Here is a 23,048-nt window from a genome sequence, read left to right on the forward strand (position 1 = left end):
TTGAGACAGCAGAAGCAGCATGTCCAGAGTAGAGTGACCTGGTCTGAAACCAAATTGATGATCAGAGATCAAGCCATTGGAGAAGAGGAAAGATTTCATATCCGAAGCAATGATGGATTCCATGACTTTGCTGATAATTGGGAGCAGGCTGATTGGTCTGTAGTTGCAAGGATCTGTTTTTGCACCTTTTTTGTGTAAAGCGGTAATGTTTGCTGATTTCCAGGATGCTGGCAGATGACCTTGAGCAAAAGATTGGGTGAAAAGAACAGAGAGAGGGTGAGATAGAGCGGCAGAGCAGGATTTTAGGACCCGTGGGCTGATGCCATCTGGTCCAGTTGCAGAATCAGAGTCGAGGTTTGACAAAAACTCCTCCACCTTGTCAGGAGAGAGGTCACAGAGTCCAGGAGCAGTTTGGTTCGACTGGGAAAGGTGGGAACAGAGAGAGATGGGATTGGGACTAAGGATTTTGAGGCAAACACAGAGTTGAGGCATTCGGCTTTGTCACGTGCGATGTCAACTGTGTGGCCATTTGAGGTAAGGGAGGGGATGGAGGGGGAACAAACACCAGAAACGGATTTGACCAGACGCCACCAGGATTTGGAGGAAGGAGACAGGTTTGAGAGTTCATTCTTGAGTGAGGAGAGATAGTGCTTCCTGGCACTCCTGAGGGTAGACACACACTTGTTCCGAGCTTGGTGGAAGGAACTGAGATTTCCTTCAGTTGGATTAGCCTTCCAAGAGGCAAAGGCAAGTTGTTTCAGGGCAACTGCCTCACCACAAGATTCAGTGTACCATGGACGGGAGGAAGGGTAAGACAACTGAAGGCGAGATGGGATAAATCTGTGCATGAGAGAGATCAGTTTGCTTTGGAAGAATTCCCAGGAAGAATTGATGTCAGAGGCAGTGGAGATGGGAGACCAATCCAGACGATTGATGGCTGCTTGAAGACCGTCCCAGTCGGCCTGAGTGAAATGCCAGACTCGCCGACGCTGAGGAGACTCTCTGAGAATGGCCAGAGAGATGTCCACTTTGACAAGCACATGATCAGAAGAACCGATTGGAGCAGAAGAAGAGCAGCAGACATTAGCAGGGAAGTTAGTCATAACCAAGTCTAGAAGAGAAGATACTCCATTGGCTGAGATCCGGGTCGGGAAATTGACAGATTGTGTCAATCCCAGTGAGTCACAGAAGTCCTTTGCTGAGGTGCCATGACTGGTGAGAGAGGAACCCACACCCAACCAGGTGGCATGATGACAATTGAAGTCACCACATATGAGGAAGAGAGAGTTGGGATGAGTGGATAGAAGTTGGTCCATGTTGTCAGACAGTGAAATGTAGATGGAGTCATCACTGTTTGGGGGACGGTACAGAACACATATGAACAAAAGGTGGGAGCGGAGAGGAAGCCGTAGCCAGAGGTACTCCTGGGGGTGAGGAGGAGAGAGGGCAGTGCAAGGAGAGAGAGGAAGAGAGTTTTTGATAAAGATAGCCACCCCACCACCAGGCCGAGGCTCAGGTCTATCATACCGGAGGAGGGAGTAACCAGGAAGAGATATTAAGGAATCAGAGACATCTTGAAGGAGGAAAGTCTCTGTTAAGCAGATCAAGTCTGGATTGTCAGAAGCAACCTGTATGGAGAGATCAGTCAGGTTTGAGCGAAGGCCCCGGATGTTTGAGGTCCATACCGTTAATGAAGAGAGAGGGGGAGCATCGGGTACAGGACAGGGGAGGGGAGGAGTAGGGTAAGATGAAGGATGAGAGGGGGAGGTAGGGAGAGCAGTTGTTAGTGTGTCAGCGATTGCAGAAGAGTTCCAAGAAAGGGAAGGATGAGGAGGATGAAAGGTTTGAAGGTGAAGGGATGAGGCACAGTGAGGGGTTGTTTGAGGGGGGGCAGAGGAAAGAAGAAGGTTGGGGGGGGGGGTGGAGGTATGAGATAGAAGGGAGACGAAGTGGGGAGGAGGCAGCTTTGAGGAGGAGGGGGGAGGAGGGAGAATTGGAGAGGAATGGTATGGGGGGAGATTTGAATGGGAGGGGTTGGGGGGGAGTTTTGAAGGGGAGGAGTGAGGGGGGAGTTTAGGAGGGGAAGGGCAAGGGGGGAGTTCAGGAGTGGAAGGGCAAGGGGGGAGTTCAGGAGTGGAGGGGTAGGGGGGGAGTTTAAGAGTGGTGGGGCAAGGGGGGAGTTTAGGAGTGTAGGTGCAAGGGGAGGGATTTGGATGGGAGGGGCAAGAGGGGAGTTTAGAAAGTGGATGATTAATGAAAGACAAACATTGAAAACAAATTGGGTTTGTTGTGATTTTCAAGTTAGCAATCCGGTTCAGAATGATGGAGGAGGGATGGAATGAATGTGGTGAGGGAGACGTATAAGATATTGAATTTCTTTTTTTTGAGGTGGAATGAGTTGGAGAGGAAATTGAGAAAAGCCTTTTAAATAGGAAGAAAAACAGCGTGTTGTAAAATACCACTGAGTAAAACACTGAAGGGGAAAGGTTATACATATTTAAATAATATTTAAACAGAACCGTGAACAATCTTATGTGCACAAAAATACCAACGGGGGGAGAGCCGAGAGGGACTACCACGAGTCACGTGAAGGGCAAACGGTGGATGGCAAGGAGTTAATGGGGGCGGGGCGAACAGCACACCTGGACAGAAAATACCACGAGTACACGTGGAGAAAGGAAAATAAATGTTTTTTTTTGTTGTTTTTTTTGTTTGGTTTTTGGGGGTGGGGGGGGGGGGGAGGTGGGGATTTAGAACGTTAGACAGAGTATTATGTTCGGGGTAGAAGGGAAAAAAACTAAGAGCCAAGCAAAACACGATTAAGATAACAAACACCGACGGGGGTACAACTACAAGGCCGCACACGAGGAGCAGAACACGATTAAATAATTACAAGTTACAGGAAATTCAAACCAAAAGTAACTATAATCAAAACAATAACGCATGGACGATAAAATAACGAGTTGAAATTTGACAATCTATTTGGGGAAATGGGGGAGAAACACGTGGTCGAAGAACGAACGAACGAACGAATAAGAATGAATAAACGAATGAGAACAGAGAAGGAAATGTTTTTTTTTTGGATTTTTTTGAGTTGTGATTTACACAAGGAAGAGGGCTATGGGGTGAAAAGATTGGGAAAACAGAGAACGAAAGTTATTGGATCACAAAAACACGGACCGCTGAGAGAAAAACAAAGCCTCAAGGTTGTACAGTGTTCACTGTACAACTACAAGGCCTCAAAACACGACCCGAATTAACACGATTTTCAATACAGGTATGAAAGATTTGCACCGAAAATCTTCGTCGGGAGACAATATATACACCATAAAATAAATAGTTATAACGAAAATACAAATGGGAATAATTACTTAACTTCGATTTCGATGGATAGCATGGAGAGCTGAGAATAAACGAACCCTCGCCAGCAAGACCGGAAACGGAGGATTACATTTATGGTGATTAAACTGCCTCTTATGGTTAAACTGCCAAAATCAAGACTTTCTGCTCACCTTCACTCCTTCATTCCTCTTTTCTCCCGCCTCTGGAACAAACTCCCTCACTCTCTTCAATCCCATTCCACCCTCCAGGTCTTTAAAACAGCTGTTCACCACCATCTCTTATCCTCCCCCATCCAAAACCTTGATATTTTCTACCCCCGCTAATTTCGGTCCCCTTGTGTTTTATACCTCTTCCCCTTCCCACGCCTCCTCCCCCCAATTTTATACCTTCCCCCCCCCTTCCCACGCCTCCTCCCCCCAAGCCCTCCCCCTCCCACACTTCTCCCTGCTCTCAAATGTTGTGGTTGTGTGCTTCCCCTTCTCTCCCCATCTTGTCTTCCGCTCCCTCTTTTTGTATATTTTGTTTGTCTGGTTGATTTGTTTGTGAAATAAATGTTAGCTCTTTCACGAGCCTCGATTCAGTATACAAAAAAAAAAGAAAAGAAAAAAAAAAGAGACCGAGGACTTGCCAGAATGTACTTTTTAAAATCGGCCATGTTGGACAAATATGTCGGCCGAACCACGTGTCCGATGACGTCATCATTATTTGTTTTCTAAACTAATTTATTCCTAGATTATGCTCAAGAAATTTCATCTTGATCGGATGAAGTTTTGTACTTGTCGAATTATGACGTCATAATGGAGTCACCTATGACATCATCATTAACATATTTTATTCCCCATGGAGAGTTATTTACAATGAGCCATGTCTCAATTTCTCTATTCAGCACTTTCCGAGACATGGAGGTGCAAAGTTTTTTGGTTTTTCCAAGATGGCGGCCGAACCACGTGACCGATGACATCATCATTAACATATTTTATTCCCCATGGAGAGCTATTTACAATGAGCCATGTCTCAATTTTTTCTATTCATCACTTTCGGAGACATAGAGGTGCAAAGTTTTTCGGTTTTTTCAAGATGGTGGCCGAACCACGTGACCGATGACGTCATCAATTGGGCACAGCCTATTCCAGGGCAAGACAAATATGTTTGTAAAGTTTGGCAATTCTATGTGCAACGGTGTAGACGTAGTACTGCGAACAAACAGACAGACAGACAGAAAGACAGACAGACAAACCAACCGATCAACATACTTGCCGGAATCTTTTCCGGCAAGCAACAAACAGACAGACGGGGTGAAAACATCCACCTTCGGTGGCGGAGGTAATAATTCCCAGTACTATAAAATGATCCGAGACTGACCCCATCAGCAAGTGGCAGGCCATCGATGCGTTTGGTTAGGTTCTGTAACTGAGCGTAGTACCAGTCTTTCTCACGCTCCTCGCGTTCAATCTCCGCCAATAGCAAACACCTGAAGGGCACAACAAGAGACAAAACAAAAACACATGTTACAACCCTTGTGATATTTTGTGTTCATGACTGTTTTAATTCCGTCTGAGCAGCATAAATGGACTATTACCAACAGCACTGGGACCATAAAGAAATATGCAGGGTAATTCTTCAACCGTTTATTCGGTATAGACCGATCCGATAAGGACGATCGTGCCCCCTTCGCCGATAGGCGGCACTCTTGCGTCCGCCATTACTGGGAGGCGCCCCGATCCAAACTTAACACCAGCTGGCTGCGCCAGCACAACTATCATCGTGATCGTACATGAAAAGTGTCCGTGATAATCGTTCTCAAGTGTTTCTCTATACGTGTGGAGCGGTCGTGGACACCTGGCACCTGAAGGCACACGATACAAACCCCGTTTTCGGCGATATCGCCGGGCGCCAAAGGCGCATGGCCATGCCACCCTGAAGGCACCTGGCACCTGGGGGGGAGGGGGGGGGGTACCCGGTTTCCACTTCCACCTGCACCAAACCTATTTTGTTAGCAACCGCGTACCCTATGCTACGCCATGCCGAGCCCCCTTCCGCCTTAGCCCCGAGTTTCTCGACCACTACGATAACGACTCCTCTGACCGACCCGACTAGGTGCCCGTCCCTTCATCGACTCCTCCATACAGCCAGGTCTTGGCGGCCGTACCACAGCCCCCCCGCATGGATTCTTCCCTCAGAGTCCACCTCCGCCCGGGCCAGCCACCTCTGGCAACTACGGCTAGGCCCCGAGTGGCCGCTGCCGAGCCCCAAGTTCCTTGATCACTAGGGTCACAACTCGTCTGGCAGACCCGACTGGGCCTCCGTCCCTTCGCGCGGGCCGCCTCACCGGCTCCTCATCGCTTCATCGACTCTTCCATATGGCCAGGTCACGGCGGGTGTATCACTGCCGCCCCGCCTGGATTCTTCCCTCAGAGTCCACCTCTGCGCGGGCCACCACACCGGCTCCTCACCGGTCGTATAGCTCGGTGGACCGGTCGTATCGTCCACGATTCCATCTTCTCCGATGAATCTAACAAACAAATATATTTTGTATCGATATTCTTTCAGCAAAGTGAACTGAGACGGGTAACTGCATGTAATCTGAACGCTGGAGAGCAAGCCAAATGAAGCGAACGCCTCCCAACTATGGCGGCGTCTATAGAGGGCGCCCGTCCATTGAACCCTCCGTTGGATCGGTCTATACAATCGGGAGTCAGTCTTAGTAACACTTCACACCAACTTTAAGCATATAGAAACCTGAAACTGTAATATTTCAGTTAATTGCAGAATGGAGACCTCAAACAGCTCATGTTGTGGGGTGTTTGGCATACTCACAACACTCGCCAAGTGTATGTTAGGAAGAGTGAGCAATCATGATGATATAAACAAGTATTGAACCACTCGACCAGTCAGCTCTTTGGTATACACATCAGGTGGACACATGTCCCTACCTGGTGGTTCAATGGTGGCACACTTTATTACCGTCAAGCTGTCTCGTCTGCGTTTGATTAATTATTGGTCAGATCGTCAGATTGATAGACGTTAAGCCCATCAGCTAACATAAGTTGGTGGACATTAAGCATCCCACCATGTCTTTCTATGAAGATTAGGAGGGTTATTGCTGGCATCCTGCCAAAATTCCACAAATTATTGTCCGAACTAACTAGGGGGTGGGGGCACTACATCACCTGGACAGTCATGCTACTGAGCAAGTATGCAAACTTTCAGCCGGCATTACACATGAGAGAAGTAAAAGGTGTGTATATTGTGCCGGTCTTCCTTTGGTGCACTTGGTGTATTCATGGTATGGGTCTGTTGACTCTGGCCATCAGGTAACATTCCAAGATTCACCAAAGTAGTTTGATTGCGCTTTAATCAGGAATGTCACGATACATTCACAATAGTCCAAGATGTGTCAAAACTCTTGGATTACTGACTTCCTCCACTCTCGTAGCCAACATGTGCCTCTCAACGGACACGTTTCTTCTCCTCTCACTATCAAGGCTGGAGTACCTCAAGGCAGTGTTCTCAGCCCCATCCTATTCCTAATCTTTATAAATGATCTCACTGACTTTCTGGAAAATCCTCTTTATCTCTTTGCTGATGACTTCATTCTCTGCCGTGACATCGCTCATCCTAGGCACAGCAGCCCCTTCCCTCTCCTCAGACCTTGACAAAATCACAATCTGGTCAAACACTTGGAATAAGCCTTTCAATCCTGAGAAATCCCACACACTGACTCTCTCTCCAAAAGGACTGCATTGCAAATCCTCCCATTTACTTTCTCAACATCCCTCTCGAAGAGGTCCAGTCACTCAAACTATTTGGTCTCACTCTGAGCCATGATCTCTTTTGGGAAAGCCACATTTCAAGGTTGGCCTCCAAAGCCAGACACGATACACACAATATATATATAGTATATACATACATATATGTATATATATATATATATATATATATATATATAAAACATATAAAGGTGGTGTATCTGAACAGACTAGTATCTTTCGAGAGCAACTTTAATTAGATGGTTTCCAGGAGCAAATAAATCACTCTTGAGTGTTAGTGCCACTGGCTGAGATCGTCAAGAGACATGCCACCTTTCAGGACTGCAAAAACTTCCCTTCACACAATAATAATAATAATAATAATGCATTTATTTTATATAGCGCTTTTCAGGAAGCCCAAAGACGCTTTGACAGAGTGCAAAACATAACGCATAGCAAAACATAAAGACAATTGCAAAAAAAGAAGAATCAATAGGGAAATATTCAAAGCACAAAGGAGGGAGAAGGAGAGGAGATAGTCAGGGGTTAGATGCTGTGGGTTAAATGTTGAATGCAGTGTTGAACAGGTGGGTCTTGAGTGATGTTTTGAATGTGGTGAGTGAGGAGGAGTCTCTGATGGTGTGAGGTAGCGAGTTCCAGAGGGTGGGAGCAGCGATGGAGAAGGCCCTGTCCCCCCAGGATCTAAATTTGGTCCGGATGGGGGGGGTCAGGAGGTTGGTACCAGCAGAGCGGAGGTTGCGGGTGGGAGTGTGTCTGGAGAGGAGGTCAGCCAGGTAGGATGGGGCCAGGTTATGGAGGGCTTTGTAGGTCAAGAGGAGGATTTTGTACTGGATTCTCTGGGAGATGGGGAGCCAGTGAAGCTTGTAAAGGACGGGGGTGATGTGGTCACGGGTCCGGGAATGGGTGAGTAGACGGGCAGCGGAGTTCTGAATGTATTGGAGTTTATTGGTGATTGTTGAGGGTGAACCATAAAGGAGGCTATTGCAGTAGTCCAGACGGGAAGTGATGAAGGCGTGGATGAGGGTTTCTGCAGCCACAGAGGAGAGGGATGGACGGAGACGGGCGATGTTTTTCAGGTGGAAGAAGGCTGTCTTTGTGATCTGTTTAGTGTATTTGTCGAAGGAGAGGGTTTGGTCAAAGGTGATGCCAAGATTCCGGATGTGAGGGGAGGTGGATACTGGGAAACCGTCGATGTTGAGGGCAAAGTTATGGGTGGACTTGGTGAGCGTTTTTGGGCCAATGATGATTATTTCAGATTTATCACAGTTAAGTTTGAGGAAGTTGATTTGAAGCCAGGATTTTATTTCAGTGATGCAGTTTGTCAGGATAGAGTGGGTGGCGGTGGAGATGGACTTGGTGGAGATGAAAAGCTGGATGTCATCGGCGAAGCAGTGGAATTGGAGACCATGACGGCGGATTAAGTGACCGAGGGGGGACAGGTAAAGGATAAAGAGGAGGGGGCCAAGAACTGAACCTTGGGGGACACCTTGGGGGAGGGGAGCAGTGGGGGATTTGCAGTTATTGATGGAGATGAACTGACGTCTGTCAGAGAGGTATGATTTAATCCAAGAGAGGGCAGTGCCGGTAATGTTAAAGGTGGTTTCAAGTCGGGTGAGGAGGATGGTGTGATCGATGGTGTCAAAGGCAGCGCTGAGGTCGAGGAGGATGAGAATGTTGAGGTTGCCAGCATCAGAGGAGAGGAGAAGGTCGTTGGTGATTTTGAGGAGAGCAGTTTCAGTACTGTGGTTGGACCGGAATCCGGATTGGAATGTTTCATACAGGTTATTGGCAGAGAGGTGATGCTTGAGTTGAGTGGCTACAGCGCGTTCCAAAACCTTTGACAGAAAGGGTAGGTTGGAGATGGGTCTGAAGTTATTTAGGGTGTCAGGGTTTAGTCCAGGTTTTTTCAGAATGGGGGTAACAGCAGCAATTTTGAGGGATGGTGGGACGATGCCTGTAGACAGGGAGGAGTTTATTGTTGCAATGATAAGTGGAGAAAGAGCAGGAAGGGAGGCCTTGACAAAGCTGGAGGGGATGGGGTCAAGAGTGCAGGTGGCAGTTTTCATTCCGATGAGGAGTTCAGAGAGGTCAGTAGGGGAGACTGGGGAGAATTGAGACAGGGGATGGCAGGATAAGGGGGGGCAGGTGGTTTGAGGGGGAGCGGGTGCGGCGGTGGTCAAGCTGTTGTAGATGTTTTCAATTTTGCGTTGGAAGAATGAAAGGAAGGAGATGCAGTTGTCTATTGTGAATGACTGGGTGGTGGTGTTCAGGGGGCTGAGGAGTTTGTTTATTGTAGAGAAGAGTGCTTTTGGGTTTCCGGAGCCAGAGTGGATAATTTGAGAGTAGTAGGCGGAGCGGGCGCGGGAGAGGGCATCTTTATAGTGTTGTATGTGGTCCTTGTAGGCCTGGGAGTGAACTGTGAGACCTGTTTTATTGCGGAGTCTTTCAAGTTGGCGAGCACGAGTTTTCATTAGGCGGAGCTCAGGGGTAAACCAGGGAGCAGAATGGGTGAAAGAAACTGTTTTGGTTTTTATAGGCGCAATTTGGTCAAGGCAGGAAGAGAGAGTGTGGTTGTAGTAGTCAGTGAGGTCAGAAGGGGTGTGGAGGTCAACGAAGGGAGAAGTGGACATTTTTTCAGAGAGGGTCGATGAGAATGAGGCAGGTGAAAAAGCGTTTAGCTTACGGAAGTTGATAGTGCGATAATGCCTTGGTGCTGGGGTGGGGATGTTGATGGTCAGAGTGATGGCTAGGTGGTCAGAGAGAGTGAGGTCGGAGCCAGAGAGATGGTGCAAAATTAGTCCAGTAGAGCAGACAAGGTCCAAAATGTGACCACGGTTATGGGTAGGAAAGTTGACATGTTGAGTGAGGTTAAAGCAGGTGAGTAAATCAGTGAAGTCAGTGGTTAGCGTGGAGTCAGTGGAGTCCATGTGGATATTGAAATCACCAAGGAGGAGGATTGAGGGGGAGAGGGAACATAGCTGGGTCAGAAAGTAGGAGAAGTCAGACAGGAATGATGGGTGTGGTTTGGGAGGGCAGTAGACAACAGCCATGACTGACTGTGTGTGACCAGAGAGTTTAAAAGCCAGGTGTTCAAATGATGGAGCAGATGAGATGGAGATGAGGTTGGTCTTGATGTCTTGTCGGTGAATAACGGCAATTCCACCACCTCGGCCCTCCGAACAACAATGAATGAATACAACACAGCAAGGCATTACCACTCCTATCCAAGCAATGCACACAAAGCTATAGAAAGTGCTTTTCCCAAGTTTCATGCCAAGATCCTTGGAAACATTAACCCCCCCAAAAAACCTCAGCCCACATTAGTACCCAGACTTGCATCAGAGATTTAGAGATTCAAGCATGAACTGCCACAAACAAGTCTTTGTAAGAACTGGTGCTGTTCAGTATTCAGCAGAAGCATCACTGTAACAAGAAACCTCATATTAAGTGCAAACCAAAAACAGAGATCTTTTAACAGAGGGAAACAGGGCCGCTCAAGATCCATTAAGCTAATGCTCCATTATTAATCCGATGTACAACCTGAAAGCGTATACAGTATTCCATTCTCCTAATGATCTTAGGGGGCAGGTTGCGGTTGAACGTGGAAAACCAAAGCTTCTATGAACTCTACACTCAAACCCAACAACACTTAATACACTTCTTATTGCTAATTTGGTAACTCACCTCTCTTTCTCAAGCTCCTCCAGGTAACCCAGGCTGCGACGGCTGCCATTCAAGGAACTCCGCTGTTTACAAGTCTCCGTGGTTGTGACCGGGCTACCGCTCCGAGCGGTTGCCTCTTCATCACCGTTGATACAGTTGTCCTGGGATCGTGGACGATGCCTGGTTGATCCCCGCCCTGCCGTCCCCTCCATACCAACATCTCCATAAAGAATGAGCATCAGAGCAGGTAATTAGTTTATCATATTCTTCTCATATCACACCATAATAATTTAATGGAAACTTTTGTGCATCGACTTGATTATACAAGAAAATGAAAATGAACAGTGGTTGGTCATACATGATCCACTTACCCTTGAAGCGATCAAGTGTATGCCGAGGTGATGGTCCAGCACTGGGTGTGTCTCCAGTCATGCTGCTTTGTAAATGCTTGAGTACTTCCTTCAACAGTGAGAGAGAAGTCCAGATGAGGGTAAGGAAGATAATAAGGAGCAAGAAATTGACTAATGCTTCACGGATGAGGCAGTGAATGTGAGTGAGCAAAAGGGAACACTAAATGGAGTTAGGTCATGGGCACAAATAGTGTATCACGAGTGTGACGAACAACAAGTTCAGGTGTCTATTCAGACGTTCTAACGGGGAGAGAGGTCACAAGATCACCAAGGTACAACACCCCAATGTAGTCACAGTGGGGATAGTTGTTCCGAACGGCCATTATCAGGGTAAAAAATCCAAACACGTCATCCCATATTCTGAGCTTGGTGTTGGCTAACGGTTAAGGTGGCTGCCCTAATATCTTTGTGTCTCGAGTTCGAGCCCCTGTTGTGCTGTTGAATAACACCAGGTGGGTTGACTCAGCCTGTCATCCTTCCGAGGTCAGCAAAAAGAGTGCCAGCTTAATGGTAACAGGGAGCATCAGCGGCACAGCCGCGCTCCCAGCAATGATGCAACCAGCAGCCACAGTCTGCATACAAAATAATAATAATAATCCTTTATTCGGCCTCGCAAGTATCTGGGCTTCGAGTGTAAGAAGTACGAAGATTTGTTCCTCTCTGCAGAGCTTCAAATCTTCTTCACCCTTCTGTCACATACTCACCTGCACAATCTCCTTCCCAGCCTATTCCCCAACACTCCAAACCACTCTCACTTTACTGCAGTTCATTCTTTCAAAAAGATAAAGTTTCCATGATGGAACGGTTATTCCGTAAGAAGAATGGCGCATTACAGCAAAAAAAAAAAAAGAAGGAATCTGAAGGTGTATAGCTCAGATTTTCCACCATGTAATACGAGTGTGCAAAGCTCATAAGATCCGAGGAACAGCCAACACCACTCTAGTTGGGTTCTATGTAGGGTTTCAGGGGAAGAAGAGTCGAAATAGAACACACGTCCCTATATAGGAAATCGGGTCTTCATTATCAACGTCCCATCCCCTCGGGTTAAAAAAAATGGCCTTTCCCTACAACAGACAATTTTACTCAAAAATCATCCCCATTATTATATTCAAAATGTAATCAGATTACAAACAGCCAATCAGAAAACAAGCTTCATTCGAATTGTTTTCAATGCATCCAGTAATTTGAATTTCCTCTTCGGGCAATATCTGTGGACAAAGCCTTGAAAATGTCCGCTTCTCACAGCATCACATGCTCCGGGCCAGACAAATACCGTACGGGTTCAAATTCCCCTCAGAAATCTCCATCCCACTTCATAGTTGTATATTCTGCCAGGTTTATGTGTACAGTGGGTTAGCTCGATGGTTTTAGGGCTGCAACCACTACATGACGACGGCTCCCCGTGCGACGGTTTGCATATCCCATGTGACCATCAGGTACAACGCTTCTTTCCAATTATCATCGTCCTCGTTTGCAAGTTGCGCCATTGGCTTTGGGATGCCCCACAGCTTCTCTCTCAGTAGGACGAGAAAACAAAAACAACATTAGGTTCACTGGCGCCAGCTAAAGGGATGGCTGCATACACGGCACGGGTGACCTTGCGAGGATTTGCAGTCCCAGAAGTGGCTTTTCTCAATCTACAGTACGGAAGAGCACACAACACCAAACCTCAAGGTCATAAAGCTTCTATAAACTTTGTGAAGAACATTTATAAACAAACTCACTTAAGACTGAACATACACGATGGCTGACCAGACCAATGTCCTCACTATCCTTCAAAACATAAATATAAACACATCGATGACGGTACCTTTTGTGCAATGGTAAGCACGTGTTTCTGAAGGGGAGACCTACAAAATGATGATTCACGAACTAGTGAGATTGAGAGGTTGCAATGTGTATACAAGCAAAAATGTATTCATCAAACATGACTTGTAATCTTTGGAGATTTGTCACAAACGGAATGTTGAATGCAACCAGCCCTGGGTGGAGCATCGAGTCGTTCAGGGAATTTCAACAATTAAATCAGTAATAAATTATATTTGATAACTAAATTTTAAAAATGTGAACAGCTACTTTGGCCCAAGTCACATAGATTAAGAGGGCCCTGTCTGATCTTTTTTTTATACTATTGAGAGTATCTGCTTGTACTAACCTGTCCCAGTGAACCTCTCTTCAATGCCTCTTCAAGGCACAGGAAGTTTACCTTGGTGTTGCTCGTTAAGCGCTGAACACTTTTACTATCCCTGGGACATGCTTCAATAGTGGAATTGAAGCAGAGGGGGAGCGAGCGTGAAATTGGCTCGGGACCCTGCCAACGACCCTGGGCAGAGAAGTAGCAGATGCAGTTCAAAATTGGAAAATGGGAAGTACTGTATTTGGAATGGACAGGAATAATGAAATATGGACTACGTAATGCAAGGGACAATTTCAGAGGATGTAATGCAGCAGAGGTATCTAATAGTTGCTGTTGCTAAAAACACAACGGACAGTCAGCACAGTGCCATTTTAGGCTGCATTTGCAGAAAGGTGGTTTGTAGATCGAAAGAGTTGGTGTTAATGTTATACATGAATTTAGTGACGCTTCACCACAATTAGTGCACAGCTTTAATCATTTGAGGGAGGATTCACTCAGTGGCATTGGTGTTGGAGCATCTGGTCAAAGTCTGGGAGGTCGGTGGTTACATTCCAACCCTGGGCGAGTCTTACCAAAAACTTCAAAATCTAGACAATTCGTAGAACACCTTACCACGTGCAGCCTTGAGAAAAGGGACATGGAACTTTATTGGAACTTGGACATGGGACCTTATTGGAAAGTGCATTGGAAGAAGAAGAAGAATCTCAAAGATCTCACGCCCTGAGAGCGCCAGTGGCACATTTGAAGGTTGCTGGAAGTGCAAACAAGGCAATTTGTGTTCTATAGTGTTCAAATATATAATTAAATTTAAAAAAAATAAAAGCTTTAAAGAGCAGAGAAAAAAAAATTGGAAGTTTACCGCCGTCAGTAAAAAAAAATAGTAAAATTCATGTAAAATAGTAAAAAAGTAAAACACATGACCAAACCATCTCAACCTGTTCCTCTTCACAGCATCAATCACAGGCTCTATTCCCATCATCTTTCACAATTCATCATTTGTCTTCCTCTCTCTCAACGATACTCCGCACATCCGTCGAACCATTCCCATTTCCACCCTTTCCAACCTTCGTTGCTGCTCTACGTTCATTACCCATACTCTCGCTCCCATAAATCATAACACTTCTCACACATGCAGCATACACCTTTCCCTTCAGCTTCAACGACACTCCCCTCATCATCAGCACGCCACTCAGTTCCTGAAACTTCTTCCATGCACATCTCACTCTAGCAACCGTTGCCGAGTCTGATCCACCTTCTCCATTCAGCATGTCTCCGAGGTAGCAAAATGTTTTCACACCTTCCAGCTTCACGCCGTCTCCAAGATCCAACTCAGCATTTCCTCCATCTGCAGCTCCCTCTGTGCACACCTTACATTTGAATGTAGCTGCCACACTGGTTAATGACCCTCTCAGACCACTACATTTTTGATGAACCCACTCAGCGCACATTGTACATTGAATGGAGTTCACTCCGACACCCTTCCTACACACAGCACAGGGCCACTTCCCAGTTCTTTCCACCTCACCACATGCTTTACCACTTGCCATCACCTTCGTCTTTCCGATATTCACCTTCAGACCTTTTGTCTCCATACATTCCTTCCACTTGTTCATATTTTCCTTCAGTCCATCCATACTTTCCACAATCAACACCAGATCATCTGCATACAACAACTCCCACGGTAAACCCTCCTTTACGTGCTGAGCCAGCACCTCCATCACAGCTACAAATAGTAGTGGACTTAGTACCGACCCCTGATGCACTCCCACCTTCACCTCAAACTCACCACTGTTCCCGTCATTCGTCCTTACAGCTGTGCGCGCTCTTTTGTACATTGCCATCACTACTCTGATCAACCATTCCTCCACTCCTAACTTCCTCAATGCCCATGTCAATACTTTGCGTGGAACCCTATCGAATGCTTTCTCCAGATCAACAAACCCAAGAAACAACTTCTTGCTCTTCTCCATGTACTTCTCCTGCAACTGCCTCACAATGAAAAGCGCGCCTGTCGTTCCTCTTCCTGGCATAAATCCAAACTGCATTTCATCGATCTTCACTTTCTTCCTTATCCTCCTCTCCATCACCCTTTCCAATACGTTCATTCCATGCTCCAATAACTTTATCGCTCGGTACGAGCCACACTCCAGAGGGTCACCTTTCCCCTTGTATAGAGGGACGAGGGTACTCAGTTCCCAATCCACTGGAATGCGGCCTTCTTTCCCCACCAGATTACAGATCTCTGTCATTCTCTTCACACCCCAACTTCCTGCTGCCTTCAACATATCTCCCACAACTCCCGTCGGCCCTCCCGCTTTTCCACTCTTCATTGCTTTTATCGCTTCCTCAACTTCCTTCTCAGTTATCTTCTCTGCCGGTCCTAAAACTGGGTTACTCTCTATGTTGCCATCCCATTCATTCTCTGTATTCAACAGCATTTCCATGTATCTTTTCCATCTTCCTTTAATTCCATCTGGGTCGACAACGATTTGTCCCACTTCATCCTTCAAGCAACTCACCCCCATCACATCACACCTCTCTTTCGCTATCTACTTTGCAATCCTGAATACTGCTTTCTGACCCTCTTCCGAATCCACTTGGAATGATTTTCAATTTTGTTTCACTGCCAGATAAATAGACAAACTGCATCAATTGCTTTACCGCACTGTGCGCATGCACAATTAGGATGAAACTCAATGCAATTTGCCAAATTCAGAGCCAAAGTACTACTAAACTGCAGGTTCGTGTTCCGATTCATGTACTACAGAGTTAAAAATATAAAGTTAAATTAAAATTAAATAGTTCCTTGATTATTGACTGACAGACGGACAGACAGACAGAGTGAACCAAATGCTTAACTCTGCTTTACACTACACATGTGAGGTAGTGATACATGCCATTTCCTTGCTTGATGTTCAGAATTTAGAAGATAGAGTGTGAACAAACTCCATTGGTTGGCATCCTTTGAGAAAGAGATTTCACCCTAAAAGTTCCCCGCTGACTGACGAGAGAAAGGCACCGCCACTAGATGGTGTCCTTGGCACCCGGTGTGTTCCGAGAAGTAACTTCCACGAAGGTCAACGGTTGGGTTTGTCTGACATCAAGTCCTGCGTCTGCTACCTGTGTCTGGACGTGAGTGCGTGATAACTCTTGCATGAGCCTCAAACTGTGGAGAAAAAAAAAGGACATAGCTTCCATAAAAGGGGTTCAGCTCAAAACTAGCAGAATTATTCCTGGATTCGACCAGCTCAGCTATGAGAAGCGGGTTTAAGGATACTGGATTTCTTACATTAGAAAGGACATGTAAGTGTATCACATATAAATGTTCAAGGTGATGAAGGGTAGAGATAAAATAGCTACATGGACGTTTTTCGGTTTACTAGGGTAGAAAGCAACCGGACACAGGGGCAGAGCTTGTGAATAATTAAAGAGGAGAGTCGAGGACAGAAGCAAGGCGGTATATTTCATATAGCGAGTCATTAATGCAGGAAAAGTCGGAGGCTGCTCATAGCAGGAAGAGTAGATGGGTTTTAAATATAATTGGACGGGTAACTACATGCAAGGGAGATAGAGGGGTATAGGGATATGTGGTCGCTAGCTGCTGGATGGTAACTGGATGTGTGTGATCTGTGGGTGTGCGAGCACATGTCATGCTGTGCGGTGGAATATCGAGATGTTCTGATTCACATCGGTATTGGCGTTAAGTGTGAACGTGTCATTTGTGCTGAAGAATAATAATTAATAAATAAACAAGTTTTACACAAAATAAGAACCTTTGCCTCCCAAATGTTGTGAATGGCAGTCTGTTTATGTACCTCCTTGCCCTCCTCATTCCCATTATCTCCTCCTTCCTTAAACCTGTTTCCACCACTCCCATCCATAACTATTCCCCTTCTCATTGCCAAAATCTCCCCGCTATGCGTGTCTCCTTCCTTCACCCATTCAACACCATCACAGCATCCCACACAGATTTGAGAGTACTCCTTAGTATAAAGAGCACTGGAACAGGATTTAGCACACGCATCATGGGCTGAATGGCCTTTTTCCTGTGCTTTGTTCATTGTGAAACTGTGCATTCTGGGTTTTCCTTTTTATTGCATCCTAAAATACATGTACATCTGATTGAATCCAGATTGGAACTTACACTCATATACAAAACAGGAATGATGACATCGACACCAAACCATTAGTATATGCCATTACTTCTCTTTTCCTCACTTTATCACTTTAGGTCCGCTTAACCCGTTTTCATCTCGGACAGTTGCTTCTCATTCTTGCAGGCATGCTTCCGGTTATCATTTCAAACTTCCTGTTTGTGAAATAAGGTTATTGAAAGTTTCCAATTAGTATAATTCATTTTGAAGCAGCAACAACTCCACAAAGAAAAGGAAAATCCAGAACTTGATATTGACGTGACCAGAAATCACAGAAGGACAGAAATCACAGAAACCGATTAGAGTGATTACTGCAGAATAAACTAAATAAATAAAGGAACACATTAGCAAGCAGGCAGCATGCAGGCCACGAGTTGTGTGGCTAGGCAACAAGGTGCAGATACTGTGGTACGCTAGACAGCTAGGCCGCAAATCTCGGCAGTGCCGGGTCGGCCTTTTGTGCCTCCTGAAAGGCAGGGATTTCATTTTATTTCTACACAATTATCCATTGTACCAAGCTGCTTTTGTCACCACACAGCCATCAGTATCCTTATTCTATGTGGGGTGGCATGAGGGATGACAAGAGTGTTGGGAGAAGGGAAGAACAGATTCCATGGAGAGAAAGGAAAAATAGGAAACTGCAAAAGAGATTAGGGAAGTAGCTTAATGTAAATCAAATACCAAATAATCCAATTGGAAGACAACAATTCATCTTTTTCATACAAAGTCCAACGTTGCATATTTGCACTTTTCAAACGGCAAGATGCCAACCAGGGGAAGAACAAAAAATAGTAAACTTGTCCATACAGCGGTTATCATTGTTTTGTGGTAGAGCCTCTTCATATTCGCTCACGACTGCACCGTACCCACAATGCAGCTCATTTTGGCACACCTAATGGGACGAACGCTTCCCTAAACTCACATTGAAAGGCTTTTTGGCAAACTAGATCGCCATGCCTGTTAACGGCGGTTTGGTGAGATAGTACATTAAACAGCTTGTTTGAACAAACGTTTCAATTTAAATAAAGTGATGTGTGCAATTGTAAAACTTTTGGCTGCTATAGTAAAGATATTAGATCACCACTGGCAGTATCGAAGGATTCACCAATCTGGGATGCCACATTTCATGGCTCTTCAAATGCCTAAACTCTGTAAAATACAACAATTGAATTGCAATCCTATTTTTAGTGCAATTAAGCTTCGGGGATTGTGGAACAGAAGTATAATGTGAAGATAAAACGTCAAGAGAAGAACAATTAGGCAGGGAAAACATTAAACACTAGAACGGCCCTCGGTAGAGTGCATACCTCCGCCAGGCTGAACGTTTATGTCTTGTATCCCACTGATAGGCCGGATCTGCATCCGGGCCTGAACCGAAATCGAATTGGCTTGTTCTTGACACCCACCCAACTTATCCACCAAGTTTTGTCATAGCCGGTCCATAACTTTTTGAGATATCGTGCTACATATCGTTTTTAGCACTATCTCTCAATGGTGAAGAATCACTTGAAAATTATATCATCCGGATTCAGATCTTCATCAAAATCGAATCAATTCAATCATCCTTATCACACATCCAACCTCTCCATCAAGTTTCATCAGAATCAGTCGACAACTGTTTTGATGCATCCTGCTCACAGGCAGACAGAGAGACAAACAGATAGACAAACAGGGGTGAAAACATAACCTCCATCCACCTTCGAACCAACTGAAATAATGTCACTGCATCATAATAAAGGTGAGATAGAGAGGAGGTGCACTGCAAGAAAACAAAGCAGAAGTGTTTTACAATTTATTTTAAGCCCAAGTCAGGAATAACAAACCACGGTACGGCAACAATTCCCACATACCTTCATATTCGAAGCTTCACTCTCCAGCTTCGTCAGATGGTTCGAGTTATCCTGGAGTTCCTGCCGAAGGTTTGAGTTCTCCACCTTGAGCACCTCTACTTGCCTTAGGAGCTGGTCGTATGAAATCGGTAGGCCGTCCATGGCCAACCCTTTTTGCTGATCCCACTGTGGAACATGCACAGCACATGAGATCACAGTATAAAACAAACAAATAAGAACAACAACACAGCAGCCAGAATACAACAAACCAATCACAAACAGCTGTGAGTAGTACACTGTGACTGAAAGATTGTTAACTGCATGACAGGCTCAGCATTTTGATCTGTTGTATATTTGCATACAGGAAGAACTGGTCATTAACTTATGATGGCCTGGACTACTCTGAATACCTATAATCCTCTGTGAATATGAGTGGCTAAATAATCCACCCACATTATTTAATGTAGTAACAAGAAATAAAGTTTTAATTTCATTAAAAAAAAAAATTAACTATGCATCATCCTCCTTTACAAGAAAAAAAGAGTCATTTTAAATGAAATCTTCGCTGCCAAATTTAACAGTTTAACAGTTGAAATGAAAAGGCTCCCTTTCATCCTAAGTGGAGGTTCATGAAAGAGTGAAACAAAGGATGAGGGGGTTCAACAGACATTAAAGGGCAGAAGGTAACAAGCAGACAATTGATGGACATATGAACACAACTTGCAACTAGAACGGCACTGGTGGAGCGAAGTCTCACCTCACATACTCATTCTGAATGAAAATACCATTGTTAACCGAACACGCTACTATTATTATGGCCCATATATCATCCATGCATCCTATTATGTTGAAATTTAATTGTTCACTCACATTGGGTCATAGATCAGAAACATGAAGTTTCAGATGTTTTGGATAAGGATAACGATTCAACCAATTATGACTGGAATACCAATTCATTGGTGACATCATCGTTATCATCCTATGTACCACATATGGGAAGTTGATGACATAAGCCAAGTTTCAATTTTTTTCATTGAGCGGTTTTGGAGAAAATTATCCACATTTTTTCCTTTAATCCCATATGGCTGCCATACCATGTGACCCATGATATCCACATTATCAATAAAATATTCCCCATGGGAGAGTCCCTCCTATGTATAAAGTTTTGCATTGATCGGAGAAGGGGTTGTAGAGAAAATGAAAACGTTTTTTTTTAATATATATATATTTATATTTTATATAACACATTTTATATATATTTTATATAAGAAGGGGTTTTATATACAATATATATATATATATACAGTGAAACCTTGACTTACGAGTGCACCAACTTACGAGTTTTCCGAGATACGAGCCGTCGCTCGGTCGATTTTTTGCTTTGTGATGCGAGCCGAGATCTGAGTTACGAGCGAGCGAGCTTACGCCACCCGCCACTAGGTGGCCCAGCGAGCGTTCAGTTCACGTGGTTATCTTGCCGTGCAAACATCTCTGCCGTATCGCTGTTGCTTTGTTTTCGCATTTTGTTTATTTTGGAAAATTTCTTAGTTTTAACCATGGGTGCTAAGAAATTGAGTGCCAAGGGCAGTGCTGAGAAGAAGAAAAGGCTGATGTGCTTGGATATAAAACATGTAATCGTCGAAAAACATGAGCGAGGTGTGCGTGTTGTCGACTTGACGAGGCAGTACGATCGTAGTACTTCTACGATATGTACGATTTTGAAGCAGAAGGAGTCGATAAAAGCTATAACGCCAGCCAATGGCGTTAAGATTATTTCAAAGCTCCGGACCTCTGTCCATGAAGAGATGGAGAAGTTGTTGTTTGTGTGGTTGACGGAGAAGCAGCTCGCAGGAGATACCGTGACCGAGAGCATCATCTGTGAGAAGGCACAAGACTTTTTTTTTTTCTTTTTTTTTTCTTTTTTTTTTTTTTTTTGTTTTGGATACAAGATCGAGGCTCGTGAAAGAGCGAACATTAATCACACAGAAAGACAAACAGACACACAAAACAAATAACATCGGGAGCGGTAGACAAGATGGGGAGAGAGGGGGAAGGACACAAACACAACATTTGAGAGCAGGGACCGAGAGACATGGAGACATCGAGAGAACTGTGGGAGGGAGAGGGCTTTGGGGGGGAGGCATGGGAAGGGGGGGGGGGGGGAGAGGTATAAAACATATGGACACTGCCAAGACTTCCAGGAAAGAAGTTGGAATTTCAAACAAGGTGGATCTGGGGTGAATTAGTGGGGGTAGAAAAGATCAAGGTTTTGGATGGGGGAAGATAAGAGATGGTGGTGAACAGCTGTTTTGAAGACCTGGAGGGAGGAGTGTGATTGAAGTGAGTGTGGGAGTTTGTTCCAGAGGCGGGAGAAAAGAGGAATGAAAGAGTGAAGGTGAGCAGAGAGCCGAGATTTCGGCAGTTTAATCATCAGAGGGTGGCTGGCAGATCTTGTGCGACCTGTAGGAATATTTGGGGGACAGAGCACAGAGAGAGCTGGGGGAGCAAGGCCGGAGAGGAGTCGGTAGAAGACAGAAAGACCACCTACCTGCCTGCGGTGAGTGAGTGAAAGGCCCTCAGAGATAGCTTCATCGCGGGAGATTCCAATGATTCTGAAAGCTTTGGATTCAACAGCGTGAAGCCGAGCCAGGTGTGAGGCAGGAGCACCAGCCCATAGGGGAGAACAGTATTCCATTGAGCTGCGGATGAAAGCCTTGTATGTGGTGAGGAGCTCAGGTGTGCCTAGGAAGGACTTCGCACGACGGAGGATGCCCAGTCGGCGACTGGCTTTGGAGGCCAGCTTGGAAATGTGGTTTTCCCAAGAAAGATCATGGCAGATGGTGAGACCCAAAAGCTTGAGCGACAGAACTTCTTGGAGAGGATTGTTGAGAAAGTAGATGGGAGGGTTGTCCAGTCGATCTTTTCGGAGAGACATAGTAAGAGTGTGAGATTTGTCAGGATTGAAAGACATGTTCCACATGTTTTACCAGTCTGTGATTTTGTCCAGGTCTTCAGAGAGTGAGGAGGCTGCAGACTGCCGATCTGAGGGAAGAGAAATGGAGCGGCAGAGAAGCGGCACAAACCTCACCCTTCGAGAATTTACGGGGATTTGGTGCAGCAGACGGCGGGAACATCAACGGACGAGGCATCGGAAGAGTCATTCAAAGCCAGTCGGGGATGGTTTGATAATTTTAAGAAGAGGACCGGCATTCACTCCGTCGTCAGGCATGGTGAGGCAGCAAGCTCGGATGTGAAGGCAGCTGAAGATTTTATTATAACTTTTGCCGAACTGATAGAAACCGAAGGATACATCCCCCAGCAAATCTTCAACTGTGACGAGACAGGGCTCTTCTGGAAAAAGATGCCGAGGAGGACGTATATAACGGCAGAGTAGAAGAGCATGCCAGGCCACAAACCCATGAAGGATAGGTTAACCCTTGCACTGTGCGCGAATGCGAGTGGTGACTGCAAGATTAAGCCGCTACTCGTATATCACTCTGAAAACCCCAGAGCCTTTAAGTCTCATAAGAAACTTAAAGAAAAACTGCAGGTTATGTGGAGAGCAAACGCAAAGGCGTGGGTCACCAGGCAGTTCTTTGTGGAGTGGGTAAACCTGGTCTTTGGTCCTGCCATCAAGAAGTACCTTTTGGAAAATAACCTACCCCTGCAAGCCCTTCTCGTCCTTGACAATGCTCCCGCACACCCACCAAACCTCGAAGACGACATCCTTGAAGAATTTAAGT

At 45.4% G+C, this 23,048-nt stretch overlaps 1 protein-coding gene across 1 annotated transcript in view; it reads right to left on the reverse strand.

Annotated features, from left to right (window-relative positions):
- APC (APC regulator of Wnt signaling pathway) overlaps positions 1 to 23,048 on the reverse strand; it is a 177,044-nt gene that overhangs the window by 67,802 nt on the left and 86,194 nt on the right. Inside the window, exons 2-5 of the mRNA XM_068130202.2 lie at positions 19,327 to 19,491; positions 11,147 to 11,234; positions 10,797 to 10,995; positions 4,705 to 4,813 (exon numbers count right to left, since the gene is read on the reverse strand). Coding sequence (XP_067986303.2) covers positions 4,705 to 4,813; positions 10,797 to 10,995; positions 11,147 to 11,234; positions 19,327 to 19,467 — 537 coding nt within the window. The 5' untranslated portion in view covers positions 19,468 to 19,491. The remainder of the gene's footprint in view (positions 1 to 4,704; positions 4,814 to 10,796; positions 10,996 to 11,146; positions 11,235 to 19,326; positions 19,492 to 23,048) is intronic.

Source organism: Myxine glutinosa, chromosome 11, assembly GCF_964187855.1.
Source record: "Myxine glutinosa chromosome 11, kmMyxGlut1.1, whole genome shotgun sequence".
In the NCBI taxonomy this organism is placed as follows: Eukaryota; Metazoa; Chordata; class Myxini; order Myxiniformes; family Myxinidae; genus Myxine; species Myxine glutinosa.